The following is a 23,824-nucleotide window of genomic DNA, read 5'->3' on the forward strand; positions in this document are numbered from 1 at the left end:
GTAGCATCAGGAAAAGTCACATCTTTTCTTGGCTAGCGGTGCCTGCCTGGGACTAAAATGGAAGCAGGTTCAAAATAAGTACGAAACTGCACGTGCGGTACTTCGTGCAGAGACGATACATCCACCATCAGTTAGAAAATACTTCAGAGGGAGTTGTTGTGCCCTCGTGCCGTTTCTCTTCTCCAAACAAGCCCTAGCAGAACAGTTCTGTGCCTGCCGCTTTTCTCTTTCTTGAACGGACGGTTCAAAGAACCTTAGATGTCTGCATCAAATTGTGAAAGAAGCTCGGGCTCAGAGTAGGTACAACATCAACAAGATGAAAAAATAGCAACGGTCATGGTACAATATTTACGAATTAGGCTTGACTTTCTTGTATGCAAGCTTTTCTTCACTTGACGATAACAGTGGAACTCATGGGTCTCATCTTAGATGTTACCGTCTAAAAGTAAACTTTTCTATGTAATGGCTTTATTTTCTGCCATATGCATTTTCTGTACAAAATTTTCCAAACTTTAAACCACTGAAACATTCTTTCATAACATCAGGAGATCTAGAAAAGGCATATTGATATTCATGGCTTTCTCTATTATATGAACAGAAACAAGACTTTGTACCAGCGAAAAAAAAAGCACGAACAACCGAATTGAAAGTTCTTATATTTGGTTAATCTCATGTATTGTATTTTTCTAACGCAGCTGAAACCAGTGTCCATGTTTGATAAACAACTATGAGTCCAAACTACGTCGAATGCTCTTTCTCAGGAGCGAAAAAATATAGCAAATAAACACCATCCTTGAACTGGCCGGTTGTGACGAGGGCCTTTGTTAATACAGGTTGAGGAATCTCGATACAAATTTGAAAATCCCATATAAATATGTTGGCATAATATTCCAATACTCTAACCAACAGTATCAGATCTCATGGAAGATGAAACATTATTCAAGAAGCCAAATATCAGTAAATTGTCAAGAAGAATCGTGATGTGACTTATCTAGAATATGTTGGTTTTGCAAATGAAGACTTGAAGACCCCATATCCATTGAGGGGAATAATAAAAGGGTCAGATCTTTTGGGATGGTCAATGTTTAAGCATGAAAAAGCCAGGTGAAGTAAACAATTGTCCAAATTTTGAACAGAAAATAGCGATTTTTTATCCCGATAAAAACCAAACAAAATGTTCATACAAGTGACTATCTGAGCTGGGCATCTATAAAGCATCCAACCGAGCCATCTGGCCACTGCTAAGCATTGAGTACCCCAGTGACCATGAGATTGCAGCTAAATCTTGACTTTTTTCCTGCGGGCACCGAGATGACAGACTGCATGCAGCATTTACGCGAGGAAAAGACATAACGGAGAAAAAGCATGGATCTCTTATGCAGTATAATCTGCCTAAACTAGGAACACAGCAATCAGCTCACCATAACGTTTGACTAGGTATAGATAAACAGTCAGCTTTTATTACACCGGTATTTATTAAATTGGACTACTGCGTTTTCAACAGAAAATCGGTTTTTTCAGCCTTAATAAGTGTTTTTTTAAAAAAAGATAAAATTACGCTTGATGTCCATCCAAAGGCTCTGCACATATTGTTTTTGAAAAGCGTGTGTGAAACAGTCTTCACTATGAAATACCAGATATGGTTAGAAGCTTTTGCATCCAGAAATACCTTATTTCGATGATAAAAGTCAAGTTTTATATCAGAAATTTTTCTAAAAAAAATACAATTGACGAAGCCCTTTTCCTAAATGATGAACAATTTCATTTTAAATTAATATTAAAAGTTATTATCAAATGAATTAATTTCCGAGTGCACGGAAAAAGTTTCCCAAGCATAACCATTTAGACCGAATAGTCCCCATTCTCGAAAAGAACGGTATTATGATGAAGAGTTCCTGCTTTAAGTGTTATACCTTTTGTTAATTTAATCGACTTCAATTATTTTTTTCATGGAAACTGGCTTGAAGAGGAAAATGGCTATAATATCCCTCGTCACAAGGTTTTTGTTTCCATACCATCAACATCTCAATGAATGATAAACGTTGTTTTCTTTCTAAAGAATGGTGCTGAGGGAAAGTTGGTGGCTGAACTAATACTTACAAATGGCGCTAGTTTTTTGTAGGTTACACATCAAAACTATACTGTTCATTTATTTGAGACAGAAAGAACTGCTCATTCTCAAAGCTCCAGTACACGTTGGTCTCAAGATATCCTTTTCTAGGGAGGAATCGTTCATGCTTAGAGTAACGAAAGAAAACTTCTATACCGGCTGCTTTTTTATACATGAAAAAGAAACCATAGGACATTTGGAAAAAATACTGCACATAAGAAAAAAATATGTTTCAAAATTGGCTGAGGAACTAGGATGTTATTGATTCCTCAGTAGCGATATTTGTTACAAATATTTCTCATTAGTTCAGTATTTCTTTCGTAAATTAACACTGGTTCCTGGGATGTTTCTCTTTCAAGGATCTTTTGCTTAAAAAAATTGTTTCTGGCGTGGTAAAATTTTTGTTGATCTTGAACATGTTGCTCATTGTGCTTAACGCTATCTAGTCTTTCTTTCATATCTTCTACTCAGAGTATTACACGCAATTAAACATTTAAGAATGTTCGCAACATTTGACAGCACTCATAAGTTTGCGGGTCATATTGGTATATCCTCCCCATAAAAGTTTGGACGATTTAAAAGTTTCTAGTCAAAGCTCGAGGAGTGAGAGGAACAGCACACGTTTATGCGTCTCTTCCTCATTGTACTGAGGAGCATTTCCACACTGCTTTCTTTTCATTCGTTTTAACAAAATAGTGAAAAATTCACGAGTTGGACGATTTATCGATCACTCTCATTTTATTTTCAAACCAGTTGAAAATGAAAGAATCTTTAAAGGGTTGTCGTTTAATCTAGAACGACCGAAGAATATTTGTTATAATCAACTTTGTCCACTCGAATAATCCTTTTCCTACAAGTGACTTCTTTCATTTCAATAAAATCTTTTTAAATGTATGCGACTCTTTTCTATAATTCGAGGAGGTCGCTGACAGCGTTTCGTTTATTTGCGCATTCTTTTCTGGCTACGTTTGAGGAGGAATGGTAGATACTCCACGTGCTAACGAGTTTGAGGTTGTGGTATCTTACTTATACGCGTCTCATTTGTGAGGAGTCATATCATGAATAGTTAACTTAGGTTTAGTCAGTTGCAACCGTTCTTTTGAAGAAGAACTAGAACGATTTTCTTCTAGTTCTTAAACCCAATAAGATACACTCTCCATGTCAGCAACATATGAGACACGTTGGTGTTGCCATAGTTGCTGTACTATATTCCGAAGACCTAGATGGTTTGCACTTAGCCAACTGGCATGTTATTTTTGTTGCTGAAAATATTTTCGAATTACAAATCTCATGCAGGTGCTACAACAAGAACCGCAATGATATATCCTCGCTACACGCCATACATTACGACACTGTGGCAGAGAGGTCCTTTACATGGAGTTTTCTTTTCTTTGATGAATAATCCTTCTTTCAAAGTTATTTGTACAGGCCTCAATTTATGCTTTGACAATGCCCAACTACTTTAGAGATGTTCACTTACCTAATACACAGCCGTAGAAAAATGGCTGGCGAAGTCATAAGATTTAGCCAACTTTCATGCAGGCCTCGCTTCTGGTACCTGCATTATACATGTTACATACATACTAGTTTTCTTACCTTTTACAGTATTAAACTAAGGTTTTGAAGAAAACGCATTAGGTAAAGTTAATAACAAACAATAATTTCCTATAATATTGAGACACCTGTCAAGCAAAGGGGAAATTTCGTTTGTTATCGTCAGCATGTGCTGAAATCAGATCTTTTTATGGAAAGAGAAGCGTGCTTGCTTTTTTTTCTTTTCTGTCCGAAGTAGGCCCTAACATTGTCGTTGGCGACAACGAAGGAAAGAAAAAATTAAATAGATGCATGTTTGTGGCTTTTCACGAGAGACTACGACCATTCTCAAGCAAGGTGTATATCAGTGTAGCCAAAGGAACCCAACACTTCCAACATTAACTGTAAATAATACAAGTGAGGAAACTCAGCGAACCCTTCTGGAAAGTTTGTTTCCCTTCTCCTTTTTCTTTTGTTTTTTTCAACGTAAGACTCATTGAGAGTGATTTACTGATGTTCGCATTGTTTAGACAAGACTACGAAGCGTTGACGAAATGGTTATCCTTGCATCCCAAAAAGAAATAATGTATGTTCATGAAAGAACAATGGCACCATAATAAGCATCAGTGTTCTTTATGAACTAGTGCCATTTGATAAACCCGTGCCTATTTCAGGAACTGTATACAGGAGAAATCCTGTTTGGCAACAAAAAAATGGCGGCTGAGACGAACTTAGTGTAAGCGCGCGCTATCTCAAAATATTTCTTGGCTGTTCTGAGAAAAATGTAGGAAAGCCTGCACGTGACAAGGCAATATCCTTCTTACTATACGTTCTTCTCCATCAAGTTCGTACGTAGTTCGACCAGTGATGGGAAATGTGGTTGTAAATTTACGGTAGCTTCAGGAAGTCAAACTTGCAAGAAAAACTCTCGTTGGCTACATTCTTGGGACTCCAATAGATGTTCACTTACATTCAACCCCTGATTGAAAGAAAATTAATGCCTGTTGCAACCAAAGAAATCTTGTTTGAACACCCTCTTGTCTACTTATTTAATTATGTTTCGACTTGCTATTACCTAGTCAATCTTTTAAAAGAAACTGTTCGATAGTTACACTAGTTAATAGGCCGTCTAAAGTAAAGTTTGTATATATGCCCAGGGACTTGAAATTATCTTGTACTTAATTCTTCTTTGCTACTATTCTCCAGTGAGCTTTCTTTACAAAAATGAGGTCAACCGTGCTAGCAGCTGCTAATTATAATAAGCTTGGAATTTTTTACTATTCTATATACACTATTAAAGGGCAAAAAATGAAGCACAATTGGCAGCAGTTTCATTATCAAATAAAATATATTATCAGATTGTATTAAAGCTATGGATATAAAATAGATAAAATTTGGTATTGTTTGAGGTTGTCAACCCTCTGTTTCTAGCTCAACCGCTTTGATTCTAAACACAATCCTGCGAGATTCCTCTGCAGCACCAAAGACAACACAATTATCTTAATAATAATCTTCAGTCCAGATGATTTCAACAAATAAATTTACTAAGATTGAAGTAACGATGGCTATTGGGAATTAACAATACTTTTTACTGTACTTCTATATACAACATATTTTTATAATGTCCTTAACTGTGACCCGCCTTATTATTTATGACAATACTCTTTTATTACTATTATCTTATTAATGTTACTTATTTAAATGCTGAAAAACGGAATCCGCTATGTAATGTTAGAAAGGAAACTTGAAAATGTCTAAACTTTCACCATTGCTTTTTCTCTTTCTCTTTTGTATTGCTCCATTGCTTGCTGCTCTTCCTGCCTTCTACGTAAAGTAATTTGCTTACCTTTTCTCATTGGAATAAATAATAAAAATGATGAAAGACCAGTTAAACTACCGAAAAAGGTGAAAGCACCACCATATGTCATCTTTATAGCCATTTTACTCAAGCAGGCAATATAAATTGCGGATAATAAACATCTAAATAAGTTTAGACAACTTGTTCCCGTAGATGCCTTTGAGGGGAACAGATCAACTATTAATGTGGTTGAAAATGTTAGGATACAGTTAGAAAATAAGGATGCGAAACCACTAGTGACTAAAACTGCAGCTAATGGCGCTTTAACTTTCAAACACCAACCAAATGCAATGAAGGAGCTGGAACTTATGACTAAAGTAACAAATGCAGGCTGCAATCTTGCCCTGAATAAGTTGAATGCATAATAGGGATCAGTTTCTAGGATGTCTTTAACTTTTTTTGCATCATTCTTATGTGTTTCTAGAAGTTCTATTTCCTTTTGTTTCAACCATTTATTGTGAGCATTTACTCTTCTTCTGTATGCCCAGTTCAAATATCTTCCTGACGTAACAACGCTAAGAAGTGTACATATACCAGTTGGTAAGTAACAAAGACCGATATGCATAACTGATAGGCCGTAGTCCTTACTCAAAACGGTTGATAAAGCAGTTTGATGAACAGTGTATAAGGCAAATTGTAGTGCGGCACAAAACAGTATAAGATCAATTTCTGGAATTTTCAAGATACTGAAAGGTGCCAATAAATTTATTTTGACTTTTGGCTCCATACTATCGTAATCTGGGCTATCTAAATGTAGATATTTTTGAAAAGAAGGTAGCAACAATATGGGAGCTCTATTAAACACTGGTTTTGGACGGATTGAACCGTTTCCTACAACAGTTCTCTTAGTTTCTGGTAGTACGAAAAAGGATACTAAAGCACAAGCTCCAGATCCGATGGCTAGAAACCAAAAAATAGCTCTCCAGTCCCATCTAGATGATAAAGCAGCACCAATCAAGGCACCTAAAGCGCTACCAAGAATTTGGAAACCTGCAACGTATCCGACATAACCACCTCTCTCAGCTTTTGTGGTAACGTCGCCCATTATACCACTATTGATTGCAATCACTGGAGAGATACCAGCTGCTTGTAAACATCTCAATATGATGATTTGAGTGTAGTTTTGCGATAGTGCCAAACCAATGCATGCACCGAAATAAATAACGACGGACCATAAGACGACCGGCCTTCTACCTAAAGAATCAGCTAACCCACCCATTAAACTTGGGGATAAACCCTGGAAAATAAAGTAGACCACAACTGTAATATTGACTTGTTCTTCAGTTATACTGAATTTTTTCTCGATGACAGTTAACACCGGATAATAAATTGCACCAGCAATTGATGAGAAAAACCCAGTGAATGCACATTGCATAACTAAACCAAACTTAGCCCTTGGACCAAATCTGGTATACGGTACTGGAACATCTTCCGGTTCTGTATTGCTTTTATCATCAGTGAATGGTTCCGAACTTTCACCCTCATCTATTTTGTGGTCGAAGGAAGATCTTGGAGTATTGGTTGTCGGAGATGAAAATGATGTACCTGTAACATTTTCCCCCTCCAGGGTAAAACTTTCCTTATCATGAAATTCAGTTACTTCTTGCATGATGTAAATAGCCCTGAGTTTTTTGTATTTCTAAGCAGTTTTTTTTATATTGTACTGTTTTTGTTTTTTTTTCTTGGCCTTTTGAACTGCTAAATAATGTAATGAAAATTTATCTTAGAATAGCATATATTATTTCAGTTCAGCTATTTATCACTCCCGAATAATTAAACCTTATCTGCTACTCTTTATATATGTTACAAACAATTGTAATCTAATGAGATATATACAAGTATCCGAGGAGTTAGGGCCATCTCTACTATATTTGGATTTTCAAAAAAGAAACAAAAGTTCCTATAATGAACAGGCACATATTTTTCCTTGTGTTACTTTGTAGGCACCTTTCTCACAGGAACCCGAAAAAAAAAAGGCAAAAAAAAGTGCCAAGTCTTTTTCTTCGAGCATTTTTTTAGAGGGAAAACCGAGCTCGGGAAGATTTGCCGAACATCGGTGAACGGCCAGTACTCTTTTGTGGGGCGAGCAGGCAAAAGAAAGTCATGATAGCCAAAATTTGACACAATTTCTACGGTGATCGACATTTTCCGACGGCCTATGAATATCCCTCAGGTCAATGAACCTAGAGGAAAAGAACGGGAACGGAACGGTCAGATATTGCAAGTATAATAGAAAGGGCGTGGAACAAAACAAAACAGCAACAGCCTCTTCTGACGTGATCGAATGAACTCTTAGTGTTTACGCGGTCAATATGAAGGAGCACATAGGATTTCTATTCAAAATAATACCGATCATATGATCCGATTTCACGATTATTGTAAGGTTTGTGCGCGATTTTTTTTTTTGCTTCATAAGAAGCTTCTTAGAGTATTTTGACACAAAATAAGCCACCCACGACTGTTTTTGACAGGAAGATGCCCAACAAGCTGCATAGAAAAGAATTATTCAGCACGTGCAACCGCTTCTTTCGTTCAGTTTCCTCGTTTTAGACGGAATCCGGGGAAAAGTGTCGAAATGTCCCGAGATCACCGGGAATCGGTTTTCTTTACGCACCGCATTCGGCATTAGTGGTCTCCTTGCATTTATGATGTAAAATGATCATCGCCATTTTAGCTCATCGCGATGCAGCGACGAGCTAAGGCAAGCTTTGGTAGTTGCCATCGAATTATGCACTATATTATACCTGTAACATTAGCCGTTGTTGTTCTTCAATGTAAGGAATTTGAATAGCGTATTGCACTGTACTAGACCTATGGTCTATCCAAAAGTTGCGTTATGATCTTGCAAAATTGTTGACCCGAATTCTGGTTTAATGTAATGATACCATTCAACATCTTGAAGATTCCTGAAATTTAATGGTATCAAATTGGTTATTTATAATTTGGACTTTTGTCACTGGCAGAATGCTCCCTCTATCTTGCGATGATCACTACGCTTTTCCATTATATGCTGTAGGAAGAAACAAGAATAAAACATTCCAATGAAAGAGTACAGTGTATCGAGAAATCTACTATTGGTCATATGTCTGTGCTTTCATCAATACAAAAATACATCTAAAATCATAAAATCCTTTATTTAAAACAAGATCAATAACATTTCTGCTGACTGTGAATTAAGATTTGTCAAAATCTTCCCAAAAAGTACTGGTGATATCCACTCTAAGCTGGTCCATACTAATAGACTAAGCATTTAATTGAAGAAGAAAAACGTTGTTTCAATTCAGTATGCTCTACTTGTTTCCCTTCTCGCTGATCATATTATGTCGTTACGAGCGGTTTGTAATCGGTTAAAAGAACTATACTGCAATTTAATGATTTAGCGAGCTAAGCTCTTTCATACCAGTTTAGAACAATAAAAATCTACCTAAAAAGTAAGAAATTAGTTCACAAGCTATAAATAAGGGCCCTATGATGGCTTAGTGAGGTTTTTATATGCAATTGCAGCGTTCAAAATGTCATTAAGGTCTTTCGTTCCTTTCGATAATCAACATTCCAGGCTGAGATTTAACAGTGAGCTCCATGTAAGTTAAGGCTTTTTCCATTGAAATCTAGGAGATTCCGTAAATCTCGTTGGGTCGAGCATATCACGTCGAGTTTTTATAAATATTGGTGAAAGTTAAATCCTCGAAAAGAAAGACCGATGACCTGGTTAGCTTGACAACGAGATGTCAACTCTGTTGTTAGAGTCCACATAGTATTCAATTGCCTGTTTATCAGTTATCAGGGCAGTTGAAATCTCTATTCAATCTTTAGGTAAAAAAAGGGATTTCAAAAAAGCATATAGACTTGACATAATACAATGGTGATATTTATATCTTATACCGAAAAAGCTGATGGAATACGCTCTGGCACTGCAGCCACCTTCGATTACCTTTTCATTGCAATCTATGTAAGAAAGAAAAGGGTTTATCCTGTATTTTTGTTACTTTTCTTGAAAGAAATTCTTTTATATAGATCTACATGATCAATGTGCATGGGTATGGTTAGTTTTGTGATGATTTTACATATTTTAGAATAAACAGCAAATAAAAAAAAATCGATAATGGTAGATAGATAAATTGTATAAATTCATAGTTTGCAGGATTACAGGAAATATGGTGCTATGCAGGAGGGGGATGCTTAGGTGTATGGATTAAAAAATTGACAGGCCTCGAGGGAAAATTCTGTTGATTTCTATTTTGTTGTTGCCTCATGTCAGAAGGTAGCGAAACAATCGCACTTTGCGATCTTCTGTGATTTGCGATGGGTTTCCTACTAGGTGGGAAATATTGTTCATTTCCATAGGGAGACGTTGGTGCTAACGTCGTCTGAGGAGGATTTAAATATGGTGTTTCACCGGCAGGTGGACGTTGCATAACGAGGACTGGCTGTCTCATGTCCTGGCCGTAGAAAGGTTGTGGGTATTGAGCACCATATTGTGTCATATTAGAATATTGTGCAGGGGTTACATTTGGAGATAGCTGACGGGGCTCATTGTTATCATATCTTACATGTTGTGGGGTTCCTGACCCATGAGACTGATATGCGTTAGGAGGGGGCACAGTCGCATAGCCTAGATACGCTTGGTTTGATGCCTGATTATGTGGAGCTGGTAGTTTGAATTGTCTTGATTCATTCTGGAGTTCTTCGGATTCGTTTAAGGTTGGGATATTTTCTTTATACGACATAAGATGTCTTGGACTTGATAAATGTGGAGATTCTAGCTTTCTCTTCTTAGGTACTGGTGAAACGGAAAATTTGTCATTAGAACTATCAGGCTGATCTCTAGAGGTTCCTATAATATCCAATAATTTGTTCATAGATGCTGATGAGAATTTTTCACTATTGATGCATTTATCTATTAGAGAATCTAATTTCTCTATATTACCTTGACGCAATTCTTCTAATGACCTGCGTTCTCGTGTCAATCTTATGGAAACATACTTGTGAAAGACATCTTGATCGATTGGCTCCAATTTCTCAATGTCTTTAATTCCTAATTCTTTCAATACTTCGATACGAAGGGATTTTTTAGCAGTGTTTGTATCATCTTTTGCCTTCTTGTTCAAAAGCGAATTAATGCTGCTTATGCTGGAGGAAGTTGTGGGCCTTGTTGTGACAGCACTTTCTTCTAATGTCTGCTCATCGTCATTATGCTTCACCGAAGATGCATTTGCATCTTCTGAATGACTTCTCTTCACCATAGTCAAAACAATTTGTGATAATCAAATTAAAGAAAATGTAATCGGAATCAAAACAATATCAGTGGAGAAAAGTACGTATATGAGACCAGTAGAATATTCTGTGGCGACTACAGATATTTTATTGGATCACTCTACTTCTTTTTTTTCAATCAGTAGATTTCGTTAACTTGTGATCAATAGGAAGAACAAATGGTGCTATTACCTGTAAGTTATGCGATCTATAATGTAACTATTATAGCCACTTCTTTGATCTCGTAAATGTAATGTTTTGATAGAAAGTATCACCTTATCGAAAAGTTCGACCAGGAAAAAGAAAAAGTGTAATGTTGTCACTTGTGTTTAAACGTGGTAAAATAATTTGTTGATCCGGGAAACTTCTTTAAAACAGGGAATTCAGGATCTTTAACTTTTCGCATTGAGAAATTTAATGTGAGAGAAAATCAAGAGATCAACGGCTTCACTAAACAGTTCTATTAATAGAAGCTAATGGTAAACAAAACTTTAAGAATGTGTGAGACTTCAATATTAGAGGCCACGGAGGGCAACGAGTGATGTACAGAGTTAAAATGGTACATGAGAGTCTTGAAAGTTTTTTATGGTAAATTATTTATTTTATATACCTTTTATTTAAAAAAAACCAAAAGAACGGGCTTGTTAGAGCTATTTGTAGAGTTCAAAATGTTCAGTTGTATAAGACGAATTTGGCCTTACCAGAGGTAACAGCAGCGGTACAACCGTCTTCGCTGGAAAATGTACCGTTTTCGTAGTAACAATCGCCGGTAACAACAGAGTCGTCATCATAAGCGACAATCTTGACGTTGAAGTTCAGAGCATCACCGTTATTTGGGTTAGGAATCAAAGCTAAGTAGCTAATGCCGTCAGAGTAGCCGGCACCGAAGTTCATTGGGGCCCAGTTACCGACACCGGACCCAGATGTACCCCAGATACAACCGTCTTCATAAGTAACACCGGCATTGTTTACATAGTATTGAGCAGAGGTCTTGGAACCTTCCCACATGTAATATGTGTCTTCATCAACAACTGTTAATGGCAGACTGCTACCGCCTTCGACATAGGTTGGAATGACCATGTTTTCAGTACCTGGATAATCAGTTCTACAGATGGCAACATCATCGCTTAACTCAGATACGACAACAGCGGCATCAACACCCCATTCACATAAGTAGTCGCTGGAGGTACTAGATTTGTACAAGTAACCGTCTTTACATAATAGACCACCGATAGAGACACCGCTAGATGGTTGACTTTCTGGCCATTGAGTCTTGGACATACCTGGTTGACAAGCATAGGAACAGTAAGAACCTTCCTGGCAAGTACCACCAGTGGAACCATCTGAGTTTTCAATACCAGACCAACCACCGAATCCTAACCAATCTAAGGCGATGACACCTTGACCGGATGGGAATGAACTACATGCTACAGTACCGTCAGTGAACGTTTCTGTTGGGTCTACGTATGATTGTAAGTCACCGTAGATACTACCAGAAGGGGTGGAAGTGGAAGCAGTGGTGGTGGAAGTAGAAGCTGCAGCACTCGTTTCGATAGAAGAGGTAGTGGCGGCGGCGGCGGCAGTTTCCACAGAAGAGGTAGCGGCAACTTCAGCTGCCGTAGTCGTATAAGCAGCTGATTCGGTGGAAGAAGTGGTATCTTCCTTAACGGATGAAGTTAGAACCGAAGTGGTTTGCGCAGAAGGATTGTGAACCACTGGAGTAGTATCATCCTCTTCGAGATCGATGGAGGCGCTAGTAGTAGCAGTAGTGGCAGCGACAGTGGTAGAAGTGGAAGCAGCACCGGTACCAGCAACTCTGTTACCGTTAGAGTCCACTACAACAGTCTCGTAGACGTATTCAACAGCGACGGCTCTCTTATGTTGATGGCCATCGATAGTAGTTGTACAGTCGTCGGAGTTGACGATAGCGTGCGGCAAAGCTGAAACAACTGCAGCAGAACCGATTAAAGAAGCAACAGTAGCGAATTTCATTTTTCTTTCAGTCTATGAATATATAATAAAAAAGAACGTGTTAGAATAATGTCTGTGATGATGATAATAATAATAGTACAACCGAAGAAGTAGTATGCAATATAAGGAAATTTTTGTCAACCTTCCCACATACTCGAACCAAAAAAAAACAAAAGCCAGAATTCATTGAACCTCGAAACAATATACATATATATATTCTTGCTTTCTCGAGATCCTCTTCTTGCATAGCCGAGTGACGTTTCTCCCTCGAGAAGTCGTTTAGTCTGCCAAGCTCACAACTCTTCACCTTCTGTAAATCTCTCGAACCAGCAAAAAAAAATTCGCTCGGCCTTCCACGAAGAAAGTGCCGCAGCAAAGACAATATATTTTCGTGTTTACGCGTCGCGCGAAAATATCGAGAAAGCTGGCTTCGAGCTCGAGAATGACAGTTTTGGCTTAGTTGGCCAGCAACATGGCGTTTTGTTCTTGATGTGGGAATATCAATGAAAAAGGCAAAGGCTTACTACTCTTCTCAATTGCTCTTATTGGAGGAAACAGGAACATACTTAATTGATGGCGAATTAACGGGTTTTAGAATGATTTTCAAAATGGGATAAAGGAACGTAGATAGTTGGTATTTTAGTAAGGAACGTAAAAAAGTTGGATCGATTAGAGGAAAATGTTCTTTCTTCTGGGCATATGAGCAAGTGGAATCAAATGTAGGAAAGGCGAATCTTGCTCTTGTTTGCTTATATATGTACGATTTTTTGAAATCAAAACAAACATGGGCGACGATAGGAATAGTAATTATCGTGCGTCGACATGCATCGCAGCATCGCCCGCGAAATAGACATCAAATAAAAATAGAAGAGGCAGTCTCTGAGCGATTCTACGCTCATTGATGCATCAGCAGATGGACTTGCAGCGAATTGAGGTTACGTTTTTTTTGACACAGCTCATACGTATTCAGAGGAGAAGTTTATACAATTATATGTATCTATGAACTAATCTTTCTTGACATCCTTTTTCTTTAAGACAGCGAATACTTTTTCGAGCTTGAACTTCTTCACTAATCCCCACTCAAGAACGCAATATGGAACTATTAATGAAACCCAAGATAAAATACTGGACATGGTGCCTCTGTAGACATCTAGAGGATCTCTTGAGCTTAAAATGTCGTTCATCAACTTTTCAGCGTACACATCAGCTGACATAGGACGGTTGTTCTTTGCCATCAATTGTCTGGCCTTAAAGGCTTCTTGACCCTCTTCAAAATTGTAAATTGAATCTTGTGGTAATGGTCTGGTATCAGCAATATTAGTACTAACACCACCTGTAACGGCGTTTATAACTCTAACACCGAATGGCTTCAATTCCAAGTGTAGACCTCTGGCATATTGATGGATAGCAGCTTTAGAAGCAGAATAGATGCTACCAAACGGAAACGAAATAACACCTGCTGTGGAGCCAGTGAAAACAATAGTACCTTTAGCGTTAATCAAAAATTGTGCCAATTCACGACACATATTGATGTGGCCAAAAACATTCACCTTAAAGCATTGCTCTACCATTGCATCGGTAACATCTAAGGCGGGAAAAGTGCAACTTTGGCCAGCATTGTTGTACAACACATCTAATTTGCCTTCCCTTAAGGTCTCCGACAAGAAGTTTTTGAACTTGATAATATCTTCCATACTAGAAACGTCTAACTTGTATGGCTTAATTAGAGTAGTAGAAAACTCATCAACTAACGTTTCAATTGGTTCTAGTCTTCTTGCACAAGCATACACTTGATAATTATGCTTGGCTAATTGTCTGGTAATAGCATATCCGATACCAGAAGAGGCACCGGTGACAACAGCAACTTTTTGACGTGGGGCACTTGATGACATTAACCGAGTTGAATGGTTCGCTGATTCTCCAAAATGATTGTGATACAATCAATTGTAGTATATATATATATATATCCCTTTTCCCCACGTCTTTACACAACGTACGTTTTTTTTTCGCTTTTTTCACCTGATGGCATGGTTCCATGAAAAATGATTTAATGGAACATACCATCATTAAACAGTTTAAATAATGAAAATGGAGGCATAAATATAGAAGGAATATATAAATTTACTTGCTAGAGAAGACTAGTTCTCCTCCTTGCATTCTTTCTAGTTGTTAAGTCAATCATTGTCCAAAAACATCTTTCAAGAACGCTGCTTCTTCTGCGTTATGCAAGGCTTTAGAACCTGCGGCAACTGCGGCACTTGGATTCCTACCGCAATATCTTACAATATAATCACTGTATTTATCAGTCTCTTTTAAAGTTGTAATCAATCTTGGGGATACAAAGGACCATGCACCCATATTCAACGGTTCTTCTTGACACCATATAATTTCTTCCAAATTTGGATAAGAATTGATTGTGTCACGCAATTGTGCAAATGGGAATGGATGTAGCTCCTCAATTTTCAAAAATGCCGTACTTGTGTCCCCAAGCTTGGCACGTTTCTTATGTAATGCAGTGTACACCTGTCCCGTCATTATGACAAGTTTCTTTGTTTCATCTTTAGTACCAATGCTTTTACCATGTTCAGTATCTTCGATAATCCATTTGAATCCGCCATCAGTAAACTCAGATAAATTAGATCTTGCTAATGGATGACGCAACAATTGCTTTGAGAAGAACAAAATCAATGGTTTCCTGAATTGACGGTGTTGCTGTCTTCTCAAGATATGAAATAGATTGGCCGGCGTCGTGGGATATACGACTTGGACATTACAATCTTGATGTTGTCTAGCTAGTTTTTCCTCACTTGGGAAATATCTTTCATCTTCATTGGCCAACTGCAAGAATCTTTCAAGCCTGCCAGATGAGTGTTCTGGCCCTTGTCCATCATAACCATGTGGTAACGAAAGCACCAAACCAGAACGCTGTTTCCATTTTTGCTCACCACCTGCAATAAATTGATCAATCATAACTTGACCTGTATTGGCGAAATCACCAAATTGAGCCTCCCAAATGACTAGGTATTCCGGTGAGGTTAGCGAATACCCATACTCAAATCCCATGACACCATACTCCGATAAAGAGGAATTGCAAATAGAAAAATCAGCTTGCTTATCACTTAGATGTTGCAATGGAGTGTAAGTAGCTTCAGAGTTCTGGTCATGTAACACAGCATGACGCTGAGAAAAAGTACCTCTTTCAACATCCTCACCAGATACTCTGACGTTGTGCCCTTCAAGTACCAAAGAGCCAAAGGCTAATGCCTCACCTGTAGACCAATCAATCTCTTCCCCATTTGTCACAGTCTTCCCTCTATTTGTTAAAATTCTTTTCAAGTTTTTATGAACTTCAAATCCCTTAGGCCACGAAGATATAGTATCACCAATATTTTGTAAAGTCTCTGCAGGAACATTTGTTGGTTCATGAGGTAAAACTTCGGTAGCTAATGCGAGAGGGGATTTGAAATTCTCCCATGCCGCTGTAAGCCATTCCCTATCGTTTGGTACATAATCTTTTGCTTTAGCAAAGGCACTCTCGAATAGATCCCATACCCATTTTTTATGTTCATCGATATCCTTTTTCGAAAAAGTCCCTTCTTCAATCAATTTTTCAGTATATGCATCAATAACAGATTGTTGCTCCGCAATTTTCTTGTACATTAAAGGCTGTGTGAAGGAAGGTTGATCAGTTTCATTATGACCATGTTTCCTCCAGCCAACAACATCAATTATAGCATCTGTGTGGAATTCATTCCTCCATTCCGTTGCAAGATTGAAGATAAATGTAACCGCCTCAACATCATTAGCATTACAATGGAATATTGGTGCGTCAATTGCTTTAGCTAAATCTGAAGAATATGGTGTCGATCTTGCAAATCTTGGGTCGGTGGTAAAGCCAATTTGATTATTTGTAATAATGTGAATAGTCCCACCTGTAGAATATTCAGGTAATGTTTGGAATCCTATAGTCTCATATACTACACCTTGGCCTGCAAAAGCTGCATCACCATGCAATAAGACACCTAGTGCTTTTGTTTTATTTTCTAAATCATTTTTGGCATGCAATAAAGCTCTTGTCCTGCCCAATACCACTGGATCTTGCGATTCTAGATGGGATGGATTTGCTACCAAGGACAAATTAACATACTTGCCGGAAGTTGTCGGTCTCTGATAGTTCATACCCAAGTGATATTTGACATCACCAGATCCTTCAATGTGGTTATGAGTGCTTGTTCCTTGGAATTCAGAAAAAATAGATTCGTTTGGTTTACGCACCACATTTGACAGGACATTTAATCTACCACGGTGAGCCATTCCTAAAACAATGTCTTCAACACCTAGTTCAACTGCTCGGTCAATCAAAGTTTTGATACCGGGTACAACGGCTTCCAATCCTTCTAAACCGAATCTTTTATCATTTGGGAATTTAGTAGATAAAAATGTTTCAAAAGATGTTGCCCAAATTAATCTATCCAGAATCTGTCTCTTTTGATCTATTGTGTATTTAAAAGGTTCAGGTATCTCAACTCTATCTCTAAGCCATTCACATTTGGCCTTCGATGGGATGTGAGTGTATTGGACACTATAAGTGGAACAATATAATTTTTCCAAATTTTCTATGATATCTTTTAATTTCATTGTTTTCTTCCCATCATTTGCAAATCTTGGTAAGATACCGGGTCCTAAATTTATTTCCTTATCTAAATCACCTTCATTGAATCCATAATACTCTAAAGTTAATTCTTTAGGGAGATCCTTGGTCTTATCATCTCCGAATGAGATGCCTAATGGATCAATATGTGCTTTCAAATGACCTCTAACCTGATAAGCCCTACAAAGAAGCTGGACCTTCAAATGTAAGGACACACTATCATCCATGGATCCTGAAAGAGCAGACCATACTGGGGCGCCTTGCGTGCCCTGTGGAGTTCCTATAATTGGAGGTGGCGCTTGGAAAGCAGATGCTGTCGAAATTTGTGGATTCTTTAAATTCTTAAAATACGCATTCCATGAAATATGGACGGAAGATGGATCTTTGAGCCAAGCTTCATACATTTCATCGATATATTTTACATTAGAAGTGGATAGGAACGTATCTGTGCCTGTTGTTATGGATCTCCTTGTAACAATGCTACAGTTTAATGTATTCCTTAAATAAAATTTTTTTGTACATTTCTAAAGCTGAGTTTGGCAGAAAACCTGGTAGTTGTTCTCAGCATCTGGAAGTGTACTTATATTTCCCTCTTGAAGCCAGATAAACCTATACTATTGAAGAGAGTCTTCTGTGATGATAGTCATGATAGTAGCTGTTCTCAGTGTTATATTTATAATCACTTCCGTTATACAAAGCGGACTTGCTCATTGGTTGGTTATGATACCCGGAGTCGGTGAAAAGCAAGTTTCAGCCGTAATGGCTTATGTTGAAAGCTTTCATCTCGATGAATCATTCAATACACGAAAGTTCAGGGACAGTCAGGAATAGAGGATGTTATGTAACTTCGCTAGTCAATAAGCAAACAAGATTTCCCAAATAAATATTGCATTACAAATATACAAAACGACGCTCGTTAAGTTTTTGAAAAGGACAAGTCAAGGTCATAACAAGATGAAAAGAAAGTTACAGAATAGCCTGTTTGGTGGTTAGCAAAAAAAAGTGTCAATTTAGAGTAACGTAAAGGGACGGCTCTTCATTTAAATGAGCACTAGTAACGTTACCCCGGTAGAAACAGTAGATACTACTGCTTCGTAAAAGAAGTTCGAAAGCGAACTTCTCAGACAAAGAGAGATAGTACATGCAGAATATATATGGTATAAAATTGAAGGGACGGAGAGATGGAATGAACCATGGAAGAAACATTAACGAAGCCTACATAGCTTCTTCAATAACACCCTTAGAGGAAACGTAGATACCGTCTAAGAACTTACGGATATCCTTGTTTCTAACTCTACAGATTTGTTGAATGTCAGCAGCGTTTTGAGAAACTTCTTCTACAGAGTTACCAGATAAAACGATTTCATCCTTTTGATTGGTAGAGAATTCAATTTCAACACCTTCTCTAACTGGGACCAATCTAACCTTCTTGTCACCTAAGAAATTTCTGATTTCAATGAACTTAGCACCGTCCTTTTCAATAGTGTTGACGTTGATTGGGAAATGCGCATAGACGTATCTCATCTTGTACTTGTAACCCTTGGTAACACCAGTGACCATGTTGTCAATCAAAGATTTCACGGTTCTTAAAGCAGCAACGTGCTTTCTGTCACCATTGTGGACAGTAACCTTGATTAATCTAGCGTTAACCTTGTTGAAAGTAACATCAATGTGCTTTAGGTTCTTGGTTAGAGTACCTCTTGGACCAGTAACTTTAACAATTCTGGACTTGATAGCTACAGTAACGTTTTCTGGGACAGCAATAGATTGTTCAGTTTGAATGTACTTCATTATTGTTGATTAGTGACAGCGAGTATCAAATTAATAAATACGAAAGTACCACAACAAGAATAGAAATGAAATATTTTCTAACAGGATTTGAAAAATTTTCTTCCCATTTATATAAAAAATATTCAACGTCGTAACGAGAAAATTTTTCTTGCGTGGATGCAAAATCTCGTCTGTTTTTTTTGTTATGCGGCCGTTTCATAGAAGCGGAAAATGATCACGTGCTCTAGTAAGAAAATCGTCCAGTAGGTCATAAAGACAGGCTACCGTTCCGATGAGGTCCATGGTAAGGCAACAATTAAGTGTATACTTATTACTATTATTACATAAACTTGATAAATATATATATATATATATATATATATATATATAAAACCATATGGAAACTAAATTTATTTAACATTTTTTTGGAACCATTCGTCAGTGTACTTATTCAACTTGTCAGCATCGTTGTAGACCCATGAACCTTCTTCGTTGTAGAATTTGGCATTCTTGTACATTATATTCAGTTCTCCTTTCACTTCGTCCATGGTTTTGTAGAGACCTTTCCTGCAATTTCTCAAGATTGTCTCCAATGCAGTAGGGTTTTCGATTAATGTGTAATAATCCGGATATAGTTTCTTTGAAGGTAACTTTTCAAAAATTGATGTGAGTGGGTGAGCGTCGGTTTCATCCAATTGTTGACGCATGTCATTCAACAACTTCTCCACTAAAGGTTTAATGTCACCTGATATGACCCTCTTTGGTTTACTTTTACTTCTATTTTTTGGCTTTTTATCTCCATCAGGTATTGGAGTTTCACCACCATCTACGACATTATCTTCAGTTTCTTGTTGACCCTTCAGTTTCAATGTAATCTTGAACTTAGGCCTCTTCTTTTCTGGTTCAGCATCAATAGTAGCAGAACCTTCTGCTTTGACTCCATGATCTTCAATATCCTCGGTTGTGTCAACCAAGTCCATCGAAGTTCTCTTTCTTGTTGGCCTGGTCCTGCTTCTTCCATTGACTTTCTTTGGAGATTCATCTTCCACACTCTTTTCATCAACTACGTTATATGTGTCGAGGACTTCGTCAGGAGTATTTTCTAATGTTCTAATCTCATGGTTTTCTTCATCAAGTTCATCAATATCTTCCTTTTTACGGCGTCTCTTTTCACGAGATTCACGTTTCCTCTTGATGGCTTCCTCCAAAGTAACGCTTTCGTCTTCTACAGCCTCTAAGAATTGTTCTTCAGTTAAACCGTCATCATAATAGACCCTCTTCGTCTGCCTTATTCTTCCAACTGCGACTGGTTCTGTCTGTAGATGATCTTCTATGTTCTCTGTGAAAACAGCTGGTAATTCATCCGTCTGGATTAATCTTGGCAAAGGCTCCTTTAAACCATTAGCCTTTGCTAATCTCTCTTCTTCCTCTTTTCTTTCTTGATCCATTTTATCGAACAATATTTTCTCTTCTTCAGAACGGGCCAGGATTTCATTTAATTCTTCATCGTCTAATTCTGCTTGGTCATCGTCATCGACTTTACTCGATTCACTTTCTATCAATCTTCTCAAAAATTCTTCTTGTTCTTCAGCAGTAGACTTATTATTGAATTTACCAGCTTGAATAACTTTCCCGTCAATATCCAACTTTTGCATAGCTCTTTCTAAAATAACTTCTTCCACAGAATCGGTGGTGATCAACCTCAGAATTCTAACTTCATTCTTTTGACCAATTCTATGAGCTCTATCTTGGGCTTGTAAATCTTGATGTGGATTCCAATCAGTATCAAAGATGATAACAGTGTCTGCAGTTTGTAAATTAAGACCTAAACCACCGGCTCTTGTTGAAAGTAGGAAACAGAAGTATTCTGAATTTGGAGCGTTGAAATCTTTTAACATGCCAGTTCTATCTTCAGTTTTCGTACTACCATCCAATCTCATATATTTCAGATTACGCATTCTTAAGAAATCTTCCATGATATCCATGACTTGAGTCATTTGGAAAAACATAAGAACTCTATGACCTGTCGCCTTGAATTTCGTCAAAACACGATCTAACAGCTCGAATTTACCAGCTACACGATATAACAAATCAGTATTACCTCTAGATGGATTAATTACACCTTCAACTTCGTCAAAAACAAAAGGATGATTACAAATTTTTCTCAATTGCATAATCTTATTGTTCAAACCCTTGATACCAGTCTTAGTGGTCCCTTCGGCACCAGCACCAAAAAATAATGCATTATGGTTCAACATTTGTTGATATAATTGTTGTTGCAAGCCAGAAAGCTTACACTTTATAACCTTTTCAACCTTATCAGGTAGATCCTTTTCGACTTCCTTCTTCAAACGACGTAATAAGAAAGGTCTCAAGACTTTATGCAATCTTCTGATGATTAGTAACGTTTCTTCTTCCGTTAGTTCTAGTTTCTCTTGTGAACCAGTGTTTGCAAAAGGAGTATTGAACCAATCTTCAAATGTTTTCGATGAGTTGAAAACCTTGGGTAAAACAAAATTCAATAATGCCCATAATTCTGGTAAATTATTTTGTAAAGGAGTACCGGTCAAGATAAGTCTGTTTCTAGTCTTATAGTAATGTTGTATGGTGTAAGATAATTTGGATTGTGCGTTCTTCATTCTATGACCTTCATCAATAATCATATGTGCCCATTCATGTTTTGCTAACAATGATCTATCTTTAATAATATATTCGTAGGTTGTCAATAGAACGTCAAAGTTACCTATTTTGATTTGATGTTGTAATATACGCCTTTGGTTCGGTGTGCCTTTGTAAACGATGGTATTCAGACTTGGTGCCCATTTCTCAAATTCTAACGTCCAGTTGGTTATGGTTGATAGTGGTACAATAACAAGGTAAGGGCCACGGTCTTGTTTAGTTTCGAATAGGTAAGTTATTAAAGAAATGGACTGAATGGTCTTACCCAGACCCATTTCATCTGCTAAGATACCGTTTAAATGGTTGTTGTACAAAGAAACCATCCATTCAAGACCAAATAATTGATACTCCTTTAAAGTACCGCCCACTAAAATTGAAGGTTGTTTAGGTATTTTTTCCTTAATTTTATGGGCGACTTCGTAATAATCGATGTTTTCTCTTTCTTCATCTGTGATGGGGCTGATTTCTTCACCTTTCATTAATTTTGCTTCATTTTGTTGAACTCTAACAGCCTGAGACAAGGAGTCTAAGAAAGAATTGGTTTGTCTTAACAATTGGGTAATTCTTGTATCCTTGGTCTGGTCTAACAATTTCAAATAAGCTTCTTCATCATTAGATTTTAACGCAGCAAGACGTTGTTTTGCTGTTCTTTCAATTCTTCTTTGTTCATCTTTTTCAATTTGACCGTGAGCGGATAGACAAATCTTACCCGTTTGAATTAAACGATCTCTCTTACTCATAGTGACCTGGCTTCTTTCAACAACAAAATCTGTAATACTATGGATTTTCTGCAGATGAAGGTTTCTTTCTTTCTTACGTTTTTCTAATAGAGTCTGTCTTTCTAACTCTTCAGCAATTCTTGCCGTTTGTGGAACGATAACTTTACTTCTAACTTGTACTGATCTTTGAGCTGAGACTGTGAATGGAGAATCACGCAAAGAAGAAATACTATGATGGGATTGGTTTGCAACATTTGAGATTAATTTTTGCCTGATAGATTTCTGCTTGGTCAACAATTTCAAACTTTTCAACTCCACGAGAGCTTTCATTTTTAGTTTATGAATATTTGACGGTAAATCATCCTTTGTAGTGAACTCTAAGGAGTCATCGAGTGAATACGTTCCCAAATTTGCAGGCAATTTTTCTAATTCATTAATTCTCTTAGCAATTTGTTGAGAGATTAAGTCTTCAAACTTTTGAGTACCTAATTTCGATTGTTTGTTGCTGAAACTGTCCAAAAGACCAAAATTCTTTGCATTTTCAGTAAAATCAAGTGATAGTTTGATTTGTTTTAATTGATTAGCATCAGTACTTGGTACAGCACCATTAACTTTTTTTTCTTCCACGTCTTCCAAAGCTTCCACCATTAAGAGATGATCAGGAATATCTAAATCTTTCTCAAGTAACTGCAATGCTAACAACTGTCTGTTAAATTGAGCATTATCGTATTCGACCTTGGTGATGGACTCTCTTAGTGCATTTAGATTTTTCAAGTATAAGGCATGTTCATTTGAAATCTTCGCCAATACGTTCTCTATGGCACTGATTTCAACAATATTATCCTTAGGATTGCTAGTGATTGCTCTATAACGATAGATCAACTGATTTAATTGTTCGTTTGATTGCGGTAATGGAATATTGATCACCGGTACAGTTTCAACTTCTTTTGTACTTATATTATCCGGAATGGTTTTACCATCTACAGTTGTCTCTAACATGCTGGAAAGAATTAGATAGAAAACTAAAACAGAGAAACAGTCCTTTTCTTATTTGATCTTGACCTTTTTTTTCTTATAAAAACGTCTGTTAAATTAATTTTTCGTGTCTAATAAGATCTTATATTTTCACTGGAAAGTTGTTTTAACCATATTGCTCTTGTTTTTTTTTTGGAGAGCGATTTCAAAATTCAAGAAAAATAAGAAACATCCGGGTATTCATCTGTCACGTGCAGCGAGAGTTTCAAAGTGAATTAGAAGCAAGACGTTGGGCTTTTGGTTTA

The 23,824-nt window shown here is 37.2% G+C and overlaps 7 protein-coding genes across 7 annotated transcripts; all 7 read right to left on the minus strand.

The window, feature by feature from the left end:
- Positions 1-5,397: 5,397 nt before the first annotated feature.
- On the minus strand, positions 5,398-7,110 carry KAFR0J01620 (MFS transporter; the record flags this gene model as incomplete). Its single annotated transcript, XM_003959313.1, has 1 exon — positions 5,398-7,110. The coding sequence occupies one exon, from the start codon at positions 7,108-7,110 to the stop codon at positions 5,398-5,400; it is 1,713 nt and encodes a 570-aa protein (XP_003959362.1).
- A 2,551-nt stretch (positions 7,111-9,661) lies between these two features.
- POG1 (Pog1p) lies at positions 9,662-10,744 on the minus strand (the record flags this gene model as incomplete). Its single annotated transcript, XM_003959314.1, has 1 exon — positions 9,662-10,744. The coding sequence occupies one exon, from the start codon at positions 10,742-10,744 to the stop codon at positions 9,662-9,664; it is 1,083 nt and encodes a 360-aa protein (XP_003959363.1).
- A 682-nt stretch (positions 10,745-11,426) lies between these two features.
- SIM1 (putative glucosidase SIM1) lies at positions 11,427-12,746 on the minus strand (the record flags this gene model as incomplete). Its single annotated transcript, XM_003959315.1, has 1 exon — positions 11,427-12,746. The coding sequence occupies one exon, from the start codon at positions 12,744-12,746 to the stop codon at positions 11,427-11,429; it is 1,320 nt and encodes a 439-aa protein (XP_003959364.1).
- A 983-nt stretch (positions 12,747-13,729) lies between these two features.
- Positions 13,730-14,617, minus strand: AYR1 (acylglycerone-phosphate reductase; the record flags this gene model as incomplete). Its single annotated transcript, XM_003959316.1, has 1 exon — positions 13,730-14,617. One exon carries the CDS (start codon positions 14,615-14,617, stop codon positions 13,730-13,732), a length of 888 nt encoding a protein of 295 aa, XP_003959365.1.
- Positions 14,618-14,903: 286 nt separating this feature from the next.
- Positions 14,904-17,780, minus strand: KGD1 (alpha-ketoglutarate dehydrogenase KGD1; the record flags this gene model as incomplete). The annotated part of the gene is made up of 1 exon (XM_003959317.1): positions 14,904-17,780. One exon carries the CDS (start codon positions 17,778-17,780, stop codon positions 14,904-14,906), a length of 2,877 nt encoding a protein of 958 aa, XP_003959366.1.
- An 811-nt stretch (positions 17,781-18,591) lies between these two features.
- KAFR0J01670 (60S ribosomal protein uL6) lies at positions 18,592-19,167 on the minus strand (the record flags this gene model as incomplete). The annotated part of the gene is made up of 1 exon (XM_003959318.1): positions 18,592-19,167. The coding sequence occupies one exon, from the start codon at positions 19,165-19,167 to the stop codon at positions 18,592-18,594; it is 576 nt and encodes a 191-aa protein (XP_003959367.1).
- Positions 19,168-19,556: 389 nt separating this feature from the next.
- Positions 19,557-23,543, minus strand: STH1 (RSC chromatin remodeling complex ATPase subunit STH1; the record flags this gene model as incomplete). Its single annotated transcript, XM_003959319.1, has 1 exon — positions 19,557-23,543. One exon carries the CDS (start codon positions 23,541-23,543, stop codon positions 19,557-19,559), a length of 3,987 nt encoding a protein of 1,328 aa, XP_003959368.1.
- Positions 23,544-23,824: the final 281 nt, after the last annotated feature.

This window comes from Kazachstania africana, chromosome 10 (assembly GCF_000304475.1).
Source record: "Kazachstania africana CBS 2517 chromosome 10, complete genome".
NCBI classification, from domain to species: Eukaryota; Fungi; Ascomycota; class Saccharomycetes; order Saccharomycetales; family Saccharomycetaceae; genus Kazachstania; species Kazachstania africana.